A 22,255-nucleotide genomic window follows, 5' to 3' on the forward strand; every position below is an offset into this window, starting at 1 on the left:
TTCAGAATATTCCTGTTCTAAAATATACATACTGAGTCTACCGACCTATCAAGGGGCCACGTGATATTTAACTTTTTCACCCGAAACATACTTTAAACTGAGCCAGATCCCCAATTTAAACCCACACGAAGTATTGTGACTACAGCTTCAGAGAGTCAAACAATACAGACACCTTTTACTTTGTTCTTTATTACAGAGGACGTCAAATGAGGCGACAGTTGAAATAACTTGATATAACTAGTTGTTTCACTACTAGCATGCCGCACCTCAAACGAAGCTTGTGCCCGTACTTCCACCAAAAGAAGTTCAAGCATTCATAGGCTAAATAAGAGAGGTCATATGTCGTTCTAGTTCATAGATTATGGTTATACGAACATTTTTGTTTAATTCGTTCATTACATGCCATTCCTGGAAACGCTGAAATTCTGTCAGAAGAATATATGTAAGTCTTGGGTCAAAGGTTACAAACTTCTCTGCGTCGTCTGCTCGAGTTCAGCTTGGTTTTTAAGTTTTATTAGTTTATTTAAAACGAAATACTAGTTTGAAATTTACACACAATGATATTTTAGTCTAGTGTTGTCCCTATTTTTATCTAGATCTACCAGAAAGTAAAACTCGGCCATCGACAAAATCCCACATCTGACGCGACAGCCACACCACACTTTGAGGACACAATCACTTGGGCGCGGAAATCACTTCGCAATACACGGGGGCGGCAAGTCTGGTATAGGATAAACAGCAATCTGTCGAACACCACTTTATGATAACCAATTATGTTGTTGTACACGTTGTATATTTCGTAATAATAAAATGACGAATGATAAATTATTACAACGTTTACGAGTAGCCAGGTCTATATGACGAGTGTTATCTGAATCGTAAATAATATATTTGAAAGTTTGATTTACCAGGAACAGCTATCATGTATATATATGGACTCTGTCCTGATAGAGACTTACTCTCATAGACTACCGGACTGGATCATATTCGAGAATACAATTTTTTTTTTTTAAATGTCTGTTCTATCATGTGTTTTGTCAGGGTTATTTAGAAAAGATAACACAAATATATTTATACCCAGTCACCATTTTGTCTACTTTGACCAGGGACAGGGAATGTAGATTTATAGATAGATATTTTATAACATAAACGTTCCATTTTGAACCCTTGACAATATACTGTACAGTACGTACACACATGATAATAGGACATTGTAGGACATTTAGCCTTATAAAGATAAGTCGCATACATATTCCCTAGTTTGAACGAGTGGTTTCTATAATAATAATTTAAAACTTCACTCCATTTTAATTCAAATTCTGTTAGTTATGAAGTCCATGCGACTTAAACAATATTTCGACAAGCCGTGAAGGTGTGCTTGTAATACCATTCATTGATAAGGTGTGCCAGACATGTATTTACTGTTCTTTGAAAATGTCCCACTGGCCATTCCCCAGGAGCGCGGGAAATATCTACACCATGAAAGGAACAAGGACATAGGCGGGAGGTTGATTCTGCCGATGACTGGCGAACTTCCCCATTGAACGAAAGACTCAAACTTGGGGTCAAAGTTCACCCGTCTGATTCCCGCCTACAACAGATACGCCCCCAAGTGATATTGAAATAGACACGTGTTGACAATGTTGATGGCCGTGTCGTCCGTTTAGGTGTTCTGTATTCCTATGGAGGGGCAATTGGTTTTTATTTTCAAATTTCCCATTATGAGTTTGCTTAAGGACGCAACATTCTATTACATTTCCGTAAAATATAGATGACAGTTTAAGCACACAGTTCTATATCAGTGTTAGTTCCGTGTTTTCGCTCGTAAACGTGCAGAAAGTTAGACTGGAGTCGAAAGTCACATAAACATGCATGTCAGATTCTGGATAAGAGGGAATATTTTTTAAGTGCTCTTCCGCCCACAATGGAAGAATTAGTCAAATCTATATAGACTTTACTCAGTGTACAAATACAGTTTCACCCAAACCCTGCGTTAAGCGTATACATAGACGAGGAAGCATTTCTATAAACTTGTTTAGTAAACACTGTCAGTAAATCTAAAGATAATTTACCATACATGTGTATGCATAGCATCTAGGGATTACAAGTATATGTACACTTAGAATACAGAAGGCTTGTTATGCGCAACGTGCGTGTTTACTTTAGTTGGTAAATTGAACCCAATTCCTGATATTATATGTGACATATATCTGAAAACATCTTGGTTTGAGCATAACCCCATTTTATTAAAGATTTCATGTGAGTAACTGCACCGAGATTTAAAAAAAGTAATAGTGTAATATTTTTCACTGTTCGCTTTATATGTCCATGACATGTTTGCTGTGAAAGTGGGAAGGTTAGATTTCTGAACTGTCAAATTGACATGGAATAGGAAATCACTTCGTGCCGTATATACACTTATATCCATTCGTTTCAGTTTCAGGCCTATTCAACCCTGCTGTCATTTGGCTACCTCCAATGATGTAAGTAAAGATATTCCTAGACACAAATAGTCTTATGATTACGCAAAAAGTTCCATCTTCTAAAACACTTTCTTTCTAACGCTGATTTCATGTTCGACTGGCCGAATATTATTATCTAGACTGGTTCCGATTAAATGCAAATTACATTTGTCTTATACACACTTAATAACCGAAATGCAGTTATCCTTATTGGCGAATTAGGCCAGTTATACTGACATTAAATCTGCAGTATTCAGTGCGCAGTTTTGCATGGTGTCAACGTATGTTCAACATCTCTTAATAGGTCGGTACTCTAAAAATAGTCATGGATGGATTAAAATTTCATACTGAATGTAATTTCTTTTGTGAATCTACTTGTATTTCACAACGATCAAACTTCCGAAATAATATTTTGATATTTAAAAAGTGTTTGCATGCGGAACATCGATCTTTTTTAATTGTTTGAATGCCGTTGATCATAAAAGATGGGCTTGGAAGCATGTTTCAGAAGCATATTGAAATGACTTAACTAAGTGTTTATAAGAAAATCCTTTTTCCAAGGCTTGTTCCAAGGTATGGGGGAGGGTGGGATATATACTGGGAATACTGTTAAAAGCGTCGTTAAAGGGCAAGTTCACACGGAAATGAACCAATTTTTCTTGTACTTTTTCCACATTAAAAGTGTTAACATAGAAGTGTCATAGACAAAAATATAAAAACATCATATTTAATTAACATATTTTTTGCATTAAAACGATTTATATTTTTCACATTTACTAAGTGTTCTATTTCCATAACAAAAACACCATGGCTTATGCCCCTTGCAATATGACGTCATTGGTGCCAATTGATAAACATTATGACGTCATCATGCTTTGTTAGAGCCGCTTCACGTGGTGTAGGTACAGTTTTGTGATTTTAGCGTCTCAGATGCCAGCCAGAATTGTGTTATACTGAGTCACCACTGCGCCGGAGTGTGTCGTAGACCATGTTGTTTTACATAAAAACTGGTCCTTGATATCTTTTGCGTTGAGAATAGACAGGGACCCAGTTGAATTAGCACCAATTACGTCATAATCTAAGGGGGATAACTCAGGCCTATTTTGCTCGTAAAACGAAGGCCTTATAACGACATATCATTTTAACACTATTGTGAGCTTCCTACTTTCACTGTGAGAAAAAATGAGTGTATATTTTCAAACACAGATACTAACTAATTCTAAAATTGTGTTTTGTTTAGAAAAAGAAAGAAAGTGATTTTTGCGTGTACACTTCCCCTTTAAACCTACTCATTCACTTACTTACAATTAGGACAGGATCTGATAAGAATGGAAGGACAAATCATACTATACCAGTGGGTGAGTGTTTGGTGTTTATTTGTTGTTTAACGCCGCACTCAGCAATATTCCAGCTATATGACGGCGGTCTGTAAAATAATCGAGTCTGGACCAGACAATTCATTGATTGACATCATGAGCATTGAACCACGCAATTGCATCTACCAAGTCAGCGAGCCTGACCACCCGATCCCGTTAGTCGCCTCTTTTGACAAGCATAGTCGCCTTTTATGGAAAGCATGGGTAGCATTCTTACCCCGGTTCTTCACTGGTCAGTGGGTGAGTGAGTTAAAATTATAAATAGATATAGCCCACGACTCATTCCGTACTGCTATAAAGTACTTTGTATTGAACACTCTCTTCTGCAATTGGATCATACTTGTGAGTGTGTGTGTGTGTGTGTGTGTGTGTATATATATATATATATATATATATATATATATATATATATATTCATCTTTTCATGTGTTCTATATATCATCATAAATCTGTTTTGACGAGTTGAAAATAGAGCTGACGGGATAGACACGACGGAATAGATTTCCTGTTACGCATTTATAATGGCTGTAGTATATAATGTATAGTGTCAATTAACACCCCCTTGTGTATTTACCATTGATGGCCTACAAGCACTAAGCGACCGGTGATGATATACAACAAAAAGAGAAACAACAGGAACTGTCAGTTATGATGCTTAGTGTTAATATACACACACCCTCGCACACCAATGTACGAACACACCTGTACAACGGGCAATGACCTGGGTTTATAAACTCCTCACACCGTCTTTTATAAGAGCTACGAATATACATTATTATCTAAACTCCTCACAGCGTATCTCAAATCAAGTACAAGGTCGTTCTGTCCGGGACAATTCGCCAGTTTGCAACCGACTCCTGTTTCACTGTATCGAGAGAGCTGTGTTTATAAATAGTTTTCCGACTGGTGCAGCTATACCTACAGTACACAAGTTCGCATGGTCCAAAGTAATTTGCGTTTCATGAAATGAACGGAAGTTAAATTAAGATATTTTCCCAGTGTTCGAAATACCTGCCTGCCCGACCGTCCGAGACGGGTTGATTTCAACTCGGGCAGCCAGATTTTCAAATCCCCCTGCCCGACGGTCGGGTTATATTTCATATGCGAAAATATTCAAAATATTTCCCGATGATAAGCATTAATTCACATGTAAAGATGAATGATAAAATGTAACCAAAAAGAAACCCCGTTAGCTTATCCTGAGAAACATATGATTATAGTGGGCAGGCAGGTTTTGGTCAGGGCTGGCAAGTATTTCAGCTAGCCAGCCTTGTGGTCTGGCTCAAATTTCTGGGAGTTTCATACCCTGATTTTCCCCTGTAAGCTATTTGTGAATCAAGCTTAGAGACAATATTAATTATGTTATTTGCATGTTTGGTGTTGTCACAACCCAATGCTGATTGCTCTGCTATTATAACAAGCATGAAACCTTGGTTATCTTATCTGCCTAGTCTTGCGCCATGACTGTGGAATTTATATTTTTTAGGTACAGTAAACTACGGTTATAACGAACTCAAAGGGACTACTTATTTTAGTTCGTTATAACCGTAATTCGTTATAAGCATATATACAGCATAACTACAGCATATAGTCGGGACTAAAGAGTTAGTTCGTTATATCCGTTAGTTCGTTATAAGCGTGTTCGTTATAACTGTAGTTTACTGTATTTTTATTTACTAAAGGCCTAGGCAAGTCTAGATAAAAAACTAACCCAAGTCAGAGTTGCTTGATTAGCAGAAGAGGAAAGGTTCTTTTGAAGGAAAAAAAATATAATTATTTTAAAGAAATGTTTTTATTGACTAAGTGTTACTCTCTACTTTGCCCTGTATCCCATGTGCGCCATACAGCATAATTAATTGAACTCATAATGTTCCTCATATGAAATTTATCTACATTTGACAACAGTTCCATACTTTCGCTAAAACAATGAAGTCTAATAGCCCACACGCCTATTGGAATTGGAGTTCTTGGCGCAGGCTGATCATAGTCCTATGACTATCTTTGGCTCAGAAATACACAAGTTTTAAACGTGTAATATGTAATATTAATCGTTTTTTTATGCTACCTTTCTGTTGGGTTTTATTACAAATTTTGTCAGAGATCTCCAACATTAACATATATGAAATGATACATCTGCAATTTGCAAAGGGTGAATGCACGCCCAGAGGCCCTAGATAGCGCCACTGTGTCTTTCTCACTGTCCGTTCTGTTTGAATGGCAATTCAGAGACGTAGCTTCACCAACTCATGCCCACAACGATGACAGGGCTTCAGATCGGTTCATCTGCTGTGACATTGACTGGTCGTCATTAAACTGGCCAATTTGGTAATAATACAGAAGAATGTGCATCAACCATGTCAGCGGGCCTGACCACCCGATCTTGCTGCTCGCCTGTTACGACAAGCATGATCGCCTTTACGGCAAGCATGGGTTGCTGAAGACCTAATCTACCCCGGATCTTCACGGGTCCAGCATTCAGTACTTGTGGGAGTAGTGGCACCGATGGAATCAACAATTTACTGAGTCTGTATTTTCACTTGTCATTGATGGCCTATTAGATTCCGTGAAATAGAGGTGAGGTGAAATGGGGTTTAAAATCGCGTTCAATATTATTGCACTTAAATAGCGACGTGCATGCACGTGTGTGTGGCTGGATGTACTAGTCCAGGGAACCAAACTCAAAAGCTTTACTAGAACCCGGTAAAGATGAAATGCCTTTGTAATGTTAAAACAATTGGAAAATTGGGAAATTTGTACTAGCTCACGGGGATTTTACTAGCCCAATGCCGGTTTTATAGTGCTAGCCCACTGAGATATAATACCATGCCGCAGTTTAACATAGATGACCCACTCAGACACAGTATACTGACTCCGAGCCGACCAGTCCTTGTCATATCCCCTTAATGTCGAGCAACAAGTAGCAAAACGTACCATCTTTAAATGTCTCTTGGTATGACGTGACCGGGGATCAACCACCGACCTTCCACTCTCCGAGCAGAAACTCTATCCACTAGACCACGAAGGCGGTCCGGGTTCTAAAAATGATTACGGTCACGTCAGACCGACCTTTCGCGAACTTTGACCGACCATTGGAATGATTGACAAGAGGTCGACATTAGCCAATCAGTAGGCAGTTTTCTCGTGCTTTACGACACGAGGTTTAAACTGGCGACTACGCATAATAGAATATTATATGGTCTCTGGAAACATATTTTGACAAATTCTCGATTAAAATTTTGAAAACTGAACAAAAGAACATTCTAGAATGGCTAATAGATAGTCTAGTTTGTATGGATTCAGTCGTAAAGCCCGTATCTGTCGTTCGGAATACCCCCAAGAGATTGTCAGGTACAGACCCGATTATTTACAGACTGCCGCCATGTAGCAGGAAAATTCCTGAGTGCGGCTTTTAACAACACACAAACAAAATATATCCCGTGTCTATTCAAACTCTCTATCTCCTTCTTAGACTAACACGCTATCTCCTTCTTATGGATGACGTATATGTAGATAGTGACATTCATAAAATTATTGGCTACTCATGCTGTGTAGTCTGTGAGGTGAAGGAAGTACTTGCATCACCACAGGACCCTTGTGTCAAGAAGGGGGATGTCACGAGTGCTCAACAATTTCCGCTGTTTCTGGTGCAGTCCATAATTCTGACAACTTGGTGGTTTAGGAAACTACTGGACCTCTAGACCATGTGGATATGTCTTGGTCTGCACTGTCAAGACTTTTCAGCAACCCATACTTGCCGTAAAAGGTGACTATGCTTGTCGTAAAAGGCGACTAACGGGATCGGGTGGTCAGGCTCGCTGACTTGGTTGATGCATGTCATCAATCCCAATTGCGTGGATCGGTGCTCATGATATCAACCACTGGATTGTCTGGTCCAGACTCGATTATTTACAGACCGCCGTCATAGAGCTGGAATATTGCTGAGTGCGGCGTTAAACAACAAACCAACCAACCAACCAACCAACCAGCCTCAAAGGTTCGATGGCAGATACATAACTTATTCCTTAACTTTTGAGATATACGGTACCGTTACTCTATAGTAGCTTAAGACAATAGGACCCTTTCTCATTACTTTTTTTTTCAATGTTTAATCTGAATCCATTTTCTTCTCAATCCGCATCTGTTAAATGAGCAATTGTAACTTTATGTCTGTGTGTCTACGTTTATGTAAATGTTTAAAATGTCCAACTTCATGTTTATAGAAAAAGGTGGAAGATCACACTGTGACAGTGTCATACATTCGAAAGGGTTTCCCGTGAAAAGCGCAGTTATTCCATAACCAAGACGCATTAAATTCACGCATGCCCTGGTTGAGGGGACCACCGATCGGTGCCTAATAGAGACAACGATAATAGCTATGAAAAAAGAACATTTCACTCAAACAGAACGCTTATTTATGGAATGAAACTTTTTACTGATAGCCGGTGGAACTCACGTGTCGTGGAAGATGTTATTAGATTTATCACAATTTGCTAATAAAGAACACAATAGGCGAATGGCTTGTTCTGAGATCCCAGGTATATCACTTCGGTGAATAATTAATGTATACAGCGGGGTGAAAAGACACGAATCAGATCGATCTTTGTTTTGATTAATTATTCTGTGCATCTGTTGTTTTTCAGTGGTAGCGATGCTATGCGCATTTGCTTAATAATGGTCAGTTGTTTAGTGTCACTGTATTTTAATATGTATAGATAAGGTAGAATAGTTTATTACTGAAGGATAACTAGAGACAAAAATACTTCATTATGTATGGTATGTTGAACAGATGTATTCAGAGGGGTTGGAAAAATAGACGAATCAGTTTGATTATTGTTTCGGATATTAATCCCGACTGCGCATCGTTTTGGAATATTAATCATGCACATCTCTTATTATTGACTGTGGTTCTATTGTTAGAGGACCAAACCTTATGTATCAGCTTACATTTTAAACCTTATCAGGGTTCGATTCAAGGAAGTTGATATAACTTGCACTAAGTGCATATTATATGAAAACTTAGTTGCACCAGAAAAAATACAGGTTGTTATGTAGAAAAGTAAGGCTGAGTCAGACACAAATTTGAATTTTTTTATCATGCACTTGGTGCATGTAGACATAAATTTTAAGTTGCATTTTTCAATAATAGATTGCACTGGTGCAAGTTTTATATACTGGGTCCAAAGTCAGTCGAGTCGCAGGATTCAAGAATGGATTCTCTCTTCGTCATAATTGCAATGTCTTTCTTGTTTTTTATGCCAGCATCAATAATAATAATAATTCTGAATTTCGTGGGCTTGTCGGTGATCAGATGTCAGTTCACTGTATCCGTTAGTTCGCTGTAGAGAGTTCGTTAAATACGTCAATTTTATATGATATTATATAGGAGATAAATCGGGGATTTTTTAACAGTTAATTCAGTTGTTGTGTTGTGTTATCGATCTGTGTAGATTAGGTTGAATAGTGCATTCCTGAAAGCAAAATAGACATAAATGACTGTGATTCTTATCTTGAGATTTCTAAATATCACCAGACATGAAAAAACCCAACCCGTACACAGTGTAGGAGATGCTTTGTCAGGTACTAAAGTATAAACAAGAGCGCTAAACGTTACTCCTTCAGTTAATGCATCCCACGCTCACAACGACTGCTTGACACACACTGATTGTCCATCATTATGTAAGGCTAATTGAGCATGTGTCATGTACGACTTGTAGACATAAGCTGTTGATGTCTCACATCCGCTGATCGTATCTCTTAACTACAGCACTCATTGACGTGCTACACCCATGCATGCCACAATGCCTTAAACCCCCAGTAGTGTACTTCCTTTTAGTCACCTGCACGTATCTCCCCCTTCGCTTTGTGTGCCTCACCCCTGTATACTGTGTGTGTGTGGCACCTTTCTTGCACTCTTTTACAGAGTATAGTAGCAAACTTTGTTTTGTACGACGGCTTCTACGAGGTAAGGAGTGAGTGAATGGTGGAATAGCATTACATAGAGTTTGGACCAGCCAAATCAGTGGTCCATAGTATTATTCGCTAAGGTCGCACTAGTTTCATGCACATCCTAGTTAAGAGTGTCGTAGATCTATGAAAAGTATGGGTCTTACGATCATCTTTGTGCCGAGAGTTGATGTTCCCTCTGCACGGACACATGTTAACTATACATATTTACCATCCCGAACAGTGAAAACATGAAAGGTCTCCTGTATGAATCCTGAAAGTCTGATTACCATTAGACGACTGACTCGGGCTTGTTCCAGTTTGCATCTGATGGTAATCTATCCACTTGACCTATTCAATGTGCATTCAATGTGCATGCATACATTGTGACCAGCCGATCCTCTTAAACGACAACCGGTCAGTTCCAACGACAGACATGTGTCTCTCAATGTTCCCTCTCGACTGTTGTTGCTTTGTCCGATGAGGGAAACTAATTCAACTAAATTGCCGATCAGAAAAAGTATACACTTGAAAAATGGAATTTATCAATAACTTCAAACGTTATCAAAAACGTTACAAGACTGAAAACATTTGCCCAAAACACAACTATAATACCCGTATAAAATACATCGCCATTTTTAGTGTGTATCATTTTAGCCCCCATAAAAATATGGGTGTATACTTTCTGTTGCCCGGCGGTTTATTTAAGTTAATATAGACGCCGTGGTTTAATGTCGCATATTTCATCAAATCAATAAGAACGTACCGTTTATCTTTAAAACATATATCCCACGTCCTTACATATGCGTGATATTAAACAGTGGACGTTATACTTGAAACCTAACCATACCAGTAAACCCCAGTGTGAAGATTCATGTGCAACAGTTTTTCTACATCTTATGGTGGTAGTGTTGCCAAGTGGCTTGAGTGTTGGTCAGACAAGAGTAATATGGGCACAATGTTTGTTTATTGCCCGGACGTTGAAGTCTGTGAGCCAAACTTCTTTATACCGCGCTGTTAAGCGGATGTACAGCTCACAGACGACCTGGTTGAACTATTATTATCTGTAATTGTATACCTTCACGGTAACGGTCTTATGTGTCATTCATGATGAGCCTGATTCAGTAACCCATGTCTGAGTGTGACCATTAGTCTGTCATAAGACTCTGAAACAAATATATCCAATACAGCCCATGCAAGTCTATACTAGGTGTAGTCTTATGTGTCATTCATGATGAGCCTGATTCAGTAATCCATATCTGAGTGTGAGCATTGGTCTGTCATAAGACTCTGAAACAAATATATCAAATACAGCCCATACAAGTCTATAATATTTGGCAAGTCTAGATTACTGCAATATCTGAAAATGAAGAGAGTCTCTGGGCTCCTTTTTATTGTATTTTATGACTATAATTTAACAACTTTTTTTCTCTGTAAAATATGTTCATTGCAGAGACTAGATGTAAGCCTACGTGAGCAGGAACGATTGTTATTGTTGGAGACACATATCATAAGGACATTTATATGATTTAATCACATTTTGACAGGACAGTCCTCTGTACCATTCCCAACTTTGACCAAAAATCCTCAGGACATTTGAATGATAATCAGACAATGTCTAAGGAAATGAACTGATCTGAAACCCTTGTGAATGCCAGAGTTCCGTCTCTGTTTAACAAGCAACTCAAGTCCTTGTCATGGGACTACAGTGACCGGGTACCATTATCGGATGAATGTTCTTCAGATATTATAGACACCAAGTCTATGGTTAGTCCTAAATCCCACAAACAGGACACATTCCTTCTTAAAGTGCATTGGCAGGGTTAAAAAATGGCACTAGTCCTATAGTCCTTGCCAAACTGGCCAATGGTAAAGGTATCATAAGGACCAGTAGAAATTAGCCCTTTTTAAGGGTTTTGCTATATGTTAGCATTATAAGGACTAGTGGACGAAAACTGTTAGTTTCTAGCCCTGATTGGTGGCAACCCAGTACTGTGTGTGTTGATGTGTAACCACAGATCTGGAAGGTTCGAGTTACTGTCCATATTGTCGCAATCATTACAAAAGCCTTTATTTGGGTCTGTTGTCGTGATCAGTGATAGAAAATTGGCACGAGTCCTATTGTCCTTTCCAAACTGCCCACTATTTTAAAGTGTCATAAGTTTTATTAGAATATTGCCATATTTAAGGGTTTTGCTATATGTTCTTATTATAGTGTCTAATGGATTAAACATGAAAGTTTCTAGCCCTGGTGGTATGGCTGCGAAAAGAAAAACTCTGGTTTAACTTCCATCACTCGTATGTCAGACAGGGCTGCATTGCTTTTACCATTATACATTGTATACTTTATTTACGCGTTTATGCATTAGTACATTGTTTTATTGATATGTGACAGAACCTACGCGAACATATGTAGGCTTCTCTCCCACTCTCATATCAGTTTACTGAAGGTGAAGGTTGATTCTGTATTTTCATCGATCGGACATAATAAGCTATATTCAACACTCGGCGAAGAGTTGTAAAGTCCACCGCCGCGTGGGCGGTCATCACTCCTACAGTGCATAAATGCTCTTCTGGGCAATACAACTACCATATGTAATTACATTTATGATATACCAGCAGTTTGTCTAAATAGCAATAACCTGAACAAAATCGATTTCAGTATGCGCTAGTTTCGGTTTGTTCACATTGGTTTTGCAAAGTGTTTGCGTAGAACACTGGTCCAGAGAACCGTGGTCGATTCCCCATGCCCTTCTTTATATTGCTCCAGCACTTCTCAGGGCAAACACGTGGAGACTTCGGTTAAGAAAATACATCCCAGAAACATATACTTGTCGTTAGGGGCGACTAAATGGACTCGGTGAGTTGTGTCACTGTGTATAATCGTATCCCAATTGCGTGGATCGATGCTCGTGATGTCGATCACCGGATTGTCTTCCAGACGTGATTATTTTCAGACCGCCGTCAAATAGTTGGAATATTGCTAAGTGTGGCGTTAGCAACAGACACAACATAGCTTAAAGCAACAGAAGTCGCTATTCTTAAACTGTGTCGGTATAGGGGGAAGAGGTGTGTGTGTGTCCCAAAGCTTCTAGGAATCGCAGTTCCATGTTCGAACCCCATAGCATGATTCTTCATGGGCAGACAGGAACAGTCTCACATGTTTCACTACAACGATCAGCGTCTCCGACCTTGCGTCTTTCCTCCACACGTAATTTTCATATGCTTGTCAGAATAAGGGTTAACGTCATGTGCTTAGTGAAGACTTGTCCTTGACACACCAGGTAATGTGCTACGCCAGCATACAGCAAGGTGATAATGTCGCGGGACTATCTTCTACGTTAGCCAACCATGTATGTTTATGTCATCGTATCGCTCTTCCAACTTCCACTTTATCTGAGAACGAACATATATATTTCATGTTTTACTGCGTATCCATGGCTACTTCTGGCTTTATCTACAATACTGGAATGTGTGGTTGGATTGGTAAACGATGTAAGAATGCTGAAACTGAGAAATAGTTTTGTTCACAGTGAAGTGTTTAGAGTAATTGAAGACTGCGAATTCATGACGTTAATCGACCCATTTTAGTTTCTTTAATTAATGAGTGAGTATGGTTTAACGCCGCTTTTAGCAATATTCCAGCAATATCCCGGCGGTGGACACCAGAAAATGGGCTACCCACATTGTACCCATGTGGGGAATCAAACCCGGATCTTTGGCGTGACGAGCGAACGTTTTAACCACTAGGCTACCCGACCGCCCCTTCAATTAATGCTGCTGATATATCCAATGTACTTTTATTAAAAATTTCAGACTATTTGCCATGTAGATCATTGACGAAAACACAGATTTGATTATTGGGTTGATTGAGTTCTTATTTGTAAGTGCTGTGGAGCCTTAGACTAATATAGACAGTTTCCGAGGACTAGTGGACAGAGCGTCTGTCCGGAGAGCGGAAGGTCAGTAGTTCGATCCCATGGACGCGTCATTGCAAGAGACGTTAATTGATGGTACTCGGCATTAGGAGGATAAATCAAGGACTGATCGGCACGGAGTCAGTAGAATGTGTCTGACTGGGGGATCCATGTTAATCTTCGGCATAGTCTCTGGGTTTGCTAGCACTATAAAACCAGCATAGGTCCGATGAAGCACAAGCAGCCCCCCCCCCCCCCCCCCCCCCCCCCCCCCCCCATCTATATAAGTGAAATAATCAAGTTATTGGTATTTAGACGTTGGGAGAACATGGAAACGTGAAACTTTTCTAGGATGGTAAACGTGTTATCTATTTTTCTGTACCAGCATAAGGATTGAAGAGGGGAGAAAGTCAGGGCAAATTCTTCAGAGTTGGTTTTGAAAGCTTTTTATAATGAGTGCGGACAAGATGGAATCCGCAATAGTAAATCTTGATTAGTTTATTATCATACTGTGACCCTTGTCAGCTCTTTTTTTTATCACACCTACCCCATCACTTAACTTTCGTGGTACTTAATTGGCTTTTCTCCCGTTAATGCTGGTGGCTTCCTCGTTATGTTGGTTTCTTTATCCATTAATCCTGTCTTGTGTAAGCATACCAGCATATTTATACGTTTACTCAGTACTAACTGATAAGGGGGGCAAGACGAAGCCCTGAAACATCGTAACAAACAATAAAGAAGTCGTCATCCATAAAGGTTTCATGTTTTCAAGTGAAAATATCTTGAACTCGACGTTAAACCCTATTTCATCTCAATTCTCTTTAGACTAAATTGATTAACAGTGTAAATATATGCCAATTTGTATATTTATATATCGTACAACTTTAAGCTCTGCACCTATCTGAGCAGAGTCAGAAATTATTTGCGTCACTTGTCCTGAAGTGATTTGCTTCAGATCGAGTTGCTATCGACCTGACGGTAAAAGTGGTAGTCCACAAAGAACAGCCATTTCATAAATGTCTTTGTCTCGGGCCCTGCTAAGTGAACGCGATTCGGGGAAATCACAAATATACGACAATGGGTCAGTTGTAAAAGTTACACAATATACTGTAAACCCCCGGGGGATTCTAGGTTGGAATATGTCTCCAGCAATCTATGCTGGTCTTAAGAGGTGACCAAATGGATCAGGTGGTCAGGCTCGGTGACTTGGTTGACAGCCTCATCGTGTCCCGACGCCGTGGATAGTTGCACACATTATCTGGCCCTGACCCGATTATTTACTGAGAACCGTCATATAAATTGGATAGTGCTGAACGAGACGTCAAACAACAAACACACAAACAAACAAACAAACAAACAAGAAACTGTAAAACCCCTTCACACGCGACCCACTTGTGGATCAACCTTGTCACCCAGACGAATACTGGAACGTCTATGCGCAAAGAAACATTACGACGTTACTACATACCAATGATTTGTGAATTCGGACAAATTCACTTAAATGCACCTCATAATGAGGGAATCAAACGGCACTATCGCGCGATGTTTATAGACACCGATATTATTATATCCGCTTAATATATTCAACCATGAGATGGTATAAACGACATGGTATGCACTCGAGTTAAGTTCACTGAGTTCTGTCACTGGCGCAGGCAACATCATTCTGCGTCCACAACCGTTTATTGTATGTAGTATATATGTTATTGACATGTTATTAACGGGAGAACGTAGTCAACACACGCCCCCTTCCTCCGGATCTGAATCCGATAGGTTATTGTGCAAGGAGTTTGGGGAATAAAAAGCGACGTGCGTCACACATCATTCATACATACCACGCTGCTCTCAAGTAACGTGCATGCTGTAATGGTAAACAAGTTCAGTGTGTTATATATATACGCACTAGCAATACTTTACAATGGGGCACTCATGACTGCCTTGGCTTGACTGAATGGAAGGACAGACTTGCATGGGGAAGCTATTTCAGAATGACTTTGAGCCGTGGTGTTTACGTATGTTTGTTTACATACAGAGACGATTATGCGTTGTGAAAATATTCAACAAAATATCCATGTTGTGTCTATAATGATCTTGCACGCACAACTCTCGTTGTCACGTTGCCACCAGTAGGGCAGGACATGCTAACCCGTTTCGCGAACATCTGATGTCATCACTGTTTTTAGTGATCCATTCATATAATTTTGCCTTTTACGCTCAGTGAAATCTTTTTCGGCGGATAATCGCGAGTGGTTATTTTCTGGCGTTGACGTTTTATATTTTCTGAAAGTAGGATTTTAAAATAAGGTGTCACAAGTGAGGATCACTATACAGAGACGGTTAAGGCTTGGTACGAATAGGAAAATATTTCACAAAATATCCAAGCTGTGTCTTTGGGTTTTCGTACCTTTTTTTCTTTAATGTTGGTGGTGTATTTTGAAATAATGTGTTACAATTGAACTTTGGGTACACGGGTTTAGCGTTAACTTCCTAGCAGGGTTAGAAATTGGCACTAGTCCTATTGTCCTTGCCAAACTGTCCAATGGTAAAGGTATCATAAGGACTAGTAGAGAATTGCCATTTTTAAGGGTTTTGCTATATGTTATCATTATAAGGACTAGTGGATGAAAACTGTTAGTTTCTAACGCTGCCTAGGGGACTTGTTTGTATGTCTACTGCTTGTGGGTCACCTTTTGGCATGCAGTTGAACTTCCTGGGCAAATGAAAGCCATACCATCATCACAGCTGTGGCCGGTACCATGCATGCTTTTAAAACAATCCTTCGGTTGACTTAACAAACATGACTGGCCTTTCTTCAGGTCAATGGCCGCTGGATGTTGACAGGTGTCCCTTGGGGAATGTCGATGGACAAAACGTCTTGACCTCTCATTAACGTCGCCCTTGCAGAACCGTTCCAGTAACACGCAGAATGATGTACTGGGGATAGAACTTGAGCTTAGGACTCAACAGATATCTGTGTCGAATTCTCATTTTGTAGTGTATGCTTTGCTCTGTGGTGCCAGCTATAAATGTACTCCTACATGATCACACTTTCAACCTTTAAGAATAAAACTACCGTGTCCTGTTCCCTGCCGAATATGCGCTGTGTTGTTAGATCTATAAAATTGACGCCCATTACCTCGAAAGGAAGAAAATGGATTAAATTTTTCAATCGATTATGAAACAACGAAATGAACAAATGATCCGATTTGTTGCGTACCCCAGACATCCAGTCATCTGAATTCATTTGGCTCGGGAAAGTTGGCTCGTGTTTCTAGTCCTCATACATTTCGAACAGTCAGTGCTTTCTGTCGTTAACTCAACGATAGACCTGTAATGGAGTGAGAGAGTATGGCTTTACGCCGCTTTTAGCAATATTCCAGCAGATATCACGGCGGGGGACACAAGACATGGGCTTCACACATTGTACCCATGTCGGGAATCGAACCCGGGTCTTCGGCGTGACGAGCGAACGCTTTAACCACTAGGCTACCCGACCGCCCCTCCTGTAATGGAACCAACAAAAGGTATTGTTAAGTATTCAATTTGAATAAATTATCAACTCGCGTACACTTATAACACATCATGTATGTTACCTGCATATTTCCTGAAACATCCTACCATGGCAGTAGGTGTACTCAGCGAATACGTACAGTGGGTGTAAGTCGGTAGAACAAAGGTGGATGTGCACCGCGACATGATTTAGCTTGCAAAAATCCTACGAAATATATGCATAGATGAAACCTTTATTTTAAATAACGACGCTCAACATCTTGTTATTGAAGACATACACGCATGTACATGCGGCTTTAAGTGATACGATTCTTGGTTTGTCAGCACTATACTCGTGGGTAAACGTCTCTGATCTGAATCACTTCGGGCTTTCCTCCCACATCAAGCTTGACACGCCGTAATAAAGCCGGAATACTAACTCACTCACTCATTTTTAGTGATACATGGAATTGATGCATGTATTACGTAATTTCTTTTGTTGCAGGCACACAATTCTTATTTTATCTTGTGGTCTACTTCAGTTGGTATACATGTATTTTGGAAACTCCCTTTTCTCTACACATGAACAAGAACCCCGTCATGTCTTCCCCGCGTTAATTCATAGAGACTGGGATCGAACAAATTGTCTCGCGGTACAGCTAGGTACTGAGACCTGATCTAATATTCACAATATCTAAAAGCACTTATTTTCTTGAGAGAATGAACGATTAATCCTAAATACCATTTGGCGTACATAACCTTCTGCATAATCAGGGATGGACGATAACCAAGAACGTCTTCTAACACAAAGTAATACGATATAACAATATTGGAATGTTGCTGAATACGGCGCTGAACAGCAAACACATACACGTAAAATCATGTGTCATATAGTGCATTTGTATCCAGCATTTGAATACCATACCCATACATATAAAGTATGTGCTGCATTCAGAATTCAGAATGCCATCTGTCAGCACTGATCGAACTGAATCTTAGCGCTCGCAGTACCCTGTTAGCTGAGTGCTCAAGGTGACTGAATGGAATCACTGAACGAGTATGCACTGGCTGTTGTTCGGATGCTGGGTGCCTTGCTGGGTACAGACACAATTATTGATCGTCATGTACTTCCTCCCGTGTTGAAGGTTTCTCAGGACAAAGACCAAGGTTCTCCTGTTCATGACGATTTTTGTTATTTCTAAATCATGAATGTTTTATACCATCTATTTGCTTTGAATGCGTTGAAGCAGATCTCCAAACATTAAGAGGTAGCTCATATAGGCAAGCAGGTTTATTGCAAGCAGGGGAATATACGACACATTTAACTGGATTTAAAATATCAATACGCGAATGACGCCGTATTAACGCTAAATGCAATTTATTGGTTTCGAGTTAAAAGCGTGTTAGACTCATTGTTGAAATTCGATTTCATATTGTGATGACGGAAAATGTGGTTTGGATAGCAGGCTGCCTTAATGTTTTTCAGGATTTACTGCGGTAGGGAATCACTGTAATCTCACCACTGTTAACAATTTCATTTTGTTGGGGGCTTTTATGTTGTATTCTAAGTCATACAGTTCATGCAGTGCATCCATCTCTGGTTCTATTGATCAGAATATAGGCCCCCAGTACCTTCTGATTCAGACTAAGATCAAGGTCGGGTAGTCAGGCTCTTTGACTCGTCTTAAAGATAATATTGTATCTTCAGAAACCACTGTACCAATTTTGATGAAATACTGCATGTGTATTTGTCATCATACATTTTTACTTTGAATATGAAATTGATGGCTATAATGTAGCGTTACTACACGCGGCTGACTAAAACCTTTAACACTATCATAACTACTGAATTTATAACTAATGCCTGGAAATATCACTTTATATAATCATAAAACTTACACCTCACTTCAAGCATGTGAAAATGGAATACTTCTTCCAAATGCATCCAGTGTGCACAGTTTGGCAACCACGTCATGCTTGTATATCTTGGCTTCACGAATGCAGGGGGTCACGGTTGGCCCAGTCGTCTAAGGCGCCGTGATTCGCTGTCCAGAGTCGCGTCCCTTGGGCACGCCAGAAACCTATGATTGTGGGTTTGAATCACTGTTCGCCCCGATTAGGTTTCTAGGTTTGTCAGCACCATACCCGTGCTCGTGGGTTTCACCGAAGTGGTAAACGTCTGAGACCTGCTTCACTTCGGGCTTTCCTCCCACATTAAACTGACACGCCGCGATATAACTGGAATACTGGTAAAAGCGGCGTTAAACCAAACTCACTCACTCTTCACGAATGCCAACTAGATTAATGTAGATTTACAGGTTATTACTTACAGATTAATACAACACATGCTTTGTACAAGACCACTTTAGCGGCCTTTATGTTAGTCCCCTTCAAATGGTGTACACAGTAGAGAAAATGATCTTTGCGACCCATGAAGTTCCGGGTTAAAATTGGTCGTCAGCAACCCATACTTGTCGTGAGAGGCCACTAACGGGATCGGGTGGCCAGGCTCGATTGATGCATGTCGATGCTCATGATGTCAATCAGACAATCACTGGTTTGTCTGGTCCAGATTCGATTATTAACCGACCTCTGTCATATAACTGTGTGGCGTTAAACAACAAACAAATCAATTCTTTGCAGGGCTGGTCGGTAAGCCGTGATGTGCATGTGTCGTTGACAGAATCAGTATATTTACATGTACTCTGAATTTTGTAAGCAGGCTGACAGTAGCTTGAGACAATGTGCACAGAAGCAGTCTTCGCGCGGGAGCGACGCTGTCACATGCAGCAGTATCGTGTATTTGAAAGGTGTGCATGTTGTTCCCTGCGTGCAAGGGCAAAACATGACAAACGTTTCGTATCGTCCTTTCAAGCGTAACGCCGACTGTTTACCACGCGTATCTGCGAATCTTCAATACATCTGTGCCCATCTGCAGCGGCCCAGGCGTATGCCATGCCTGTCCTGGTCCCAACACTCACAGTAGGTTTGACACTCAGAACCACACGGCTGTGAAATGAGGCATGTGTCACTGCATATCGACAGCTGGTCCAATCCCGGCCAATGTGTCGTTCTACAAAACAACCTTAGCGCTACGACCTTCGTAAATCTATGTTAAGGTATGGGAGTTACGATCACTTTAGCGCCAAGATCGCTCTGCACAACGGCACCCTGGACTATAACTAACTCCTGAATCTTACAGGTCCCCAAAACGATAACATACAAAATGCCCAGAAATAGTATGAATCGTTACAAAACCACTGCAACTAACTGCCTTGAGCTTGAATGTTTTTTCATATTTCTCTTTCTACAGCTGATCTCCGTTTGATTGGAATATTATTTTCTATCTCATGTAAAACACCCTCTTAGTATGAGAATGATTCCCAACTTGTAAAAGTGAACACACAATGCCTTTCAGAAAGTGGTCAAAAGTAAGAATTGTTATATTTGGGATAACACTTTCTAAGTAATGTAATTTCTTAGTAAAAGTTTTATTGGTGTAATGTACGTCTTTTATCTATTATTTCACACAAACCAGCATCGGTGGGGTAGCCTCCTGGTTAAAGCGTTCGCTGATCACCTGGAAGGCCCTGGTTCGATTTCCCACATGGGAAGTGTGTGGAGCCCATATCTGGTTCTCCCGCCGTGAAAAAGCGGCGTGAAACTCACTCACTCATAGGGACTAATTGTGTTTCAATACCCGTCTTCTTATTTTGACTTTGCATTGAACATTTAATATTATTTGTTGATCAACCCAAACATATTATTATGATATTGATATTTTACTTTCTTTGTATGACAACATATCATAAGGGAGGTCAATTTCGAAAAAAAATGCTTACTAACCACATAAGACAAAATAGGTCGGATACGGAAACAATTACCTACGTCAGTCCATTGTGTATGTCACTCCATTGCCATGTGATCACATACAAAACGAAACGACGAAGCATTGTTTTAAATGCCAATTGGTATTCATTCAGCGCAGTATTTATTTTACCATGTTCAGTGATCCGAAGATATAAGACGTCACAAAAGCCCGGGTTATTTGCTACGCAGAAACAACCCAACATGCCATAGATGACACGTCTTTGTTCTTTTATATACTATCGTTGATACAGGTGATATACCCGAGAACAGGCGTGACGTAGATGTAGGGGACAGAGGTCAACAGAACCATCAAGGTTCAAGTAATTTGCACGTAGGGCAAAATTTGATGCGTAAAACCCACTTTAACTGTCGCACATCTCTCTGTAGATGTGTTCAGTGTATGGAATTCAGGCCTCGTTCCACGACCATAAGAAATTGAAATTTAGTGTCTTAGTTCCATTGTTTTAGCACAATACCTTTAGGCGGACCCCCCCCCCCCCCCCTTTTGAAAACCAAATGTAACGTAGTATGTTGTAGGCAGTACATTTATCCGAGATAGGATTTTCAAATTTTGGTCCCTCCCTTTTAAAAATGCTGATACTTTTTGCTCGTGGCATTCACCACTGTGGTAAACATCTAAGACCTGCTTCCCTTCGGACTTTCCTCCCTCCTTGAGCTGACACTCTGTGATAAACGTAGACTTAGGCCGCTTTGTGTCACGGTCCTTGGGTGGCAGCTGTTTTCCGGTATGAGAGTTAATATTACAACGGCTTGTTGGCAATGTACGCTGGTTGTGATACACAGACACGCATGACATTGTTTAATTAGGCGAACGAACGCGAGGTTACCCAAGGCGTATGGAAAGCACCTACACTACACAAGTATTACCATTATCTGCCTTCACTGCTTCTATTGGACCCTTCATATCTAAGATATCCCCTTTAGTCACCGGTTCTTGTACAGTCATGGTGGATGTGCAGGATTGCGTCATTTGCTCGTTCCAGGATCCGCTAATCGTTGGTTCGAACCCGGATTTCATCACGATTGTGATTCTTGATCTGTCGGCACAATTTGGGCGACAAACGACCTGGAACCTGTTCCACAAAGCGATCTTAGTGCTAAGTTGGTCGTAACTCCCATACTTTATCATAGGCTTACGATCAACGTAGCACTAAGATCGCTTTGTGGAACAGGGCCC

At 40.1% G+C, this 22,255-nt stretch overlaps 1 protein-coding gene across 2 annotated transcripts in view; it reads left to right on the forward strand.

Moving 5' to 3' along the window:
* Positions 1 to 264: 264 nt before the first annotated feature.
* LOC124113908 overlaps positions 265 to 22,255 on the forward strand; it is a 99,515-nt gene continuing 77,524 nt past the window's right edge. The window contains exons 1-2 of one of the 2 annotated variants that reach the window (XM_048393690.1): positions 265 to 334; positions 2,438 to 2,483. In XM_048393690.1, the coding sequence (XP_048249647.1) occupies positions 2,479 to 2,483 (5 nt within the window). In that variant the 5' untranslated portion in view covers positions 265 to 334; positions 2,438 to 2,478. Of the gene's footprint in view, positions 443 to 2,437; positions 2,484 to 22,255 lie in introns of both variants that reach the window. The other variant, XM_046474398.2, reaches the window with a different exon arrangement.

The sequence above is a fragment of the Haliotis rufescens genome, unplaced genomic scaffold (assembly GCF_023055435.1).
Source record: "Haliotis rufescens isolate VD_foot unplaced genomic scaffold, xgHalRufe1.0.p SCAF_12, whole genome shotgun sequence".
Lineage (NCBI taxonomy): Eukaryota > Metazoa > Mollusca > Gastropoda > Lepetellida > Haliotidae > Haliotis > Haliotis rufescens.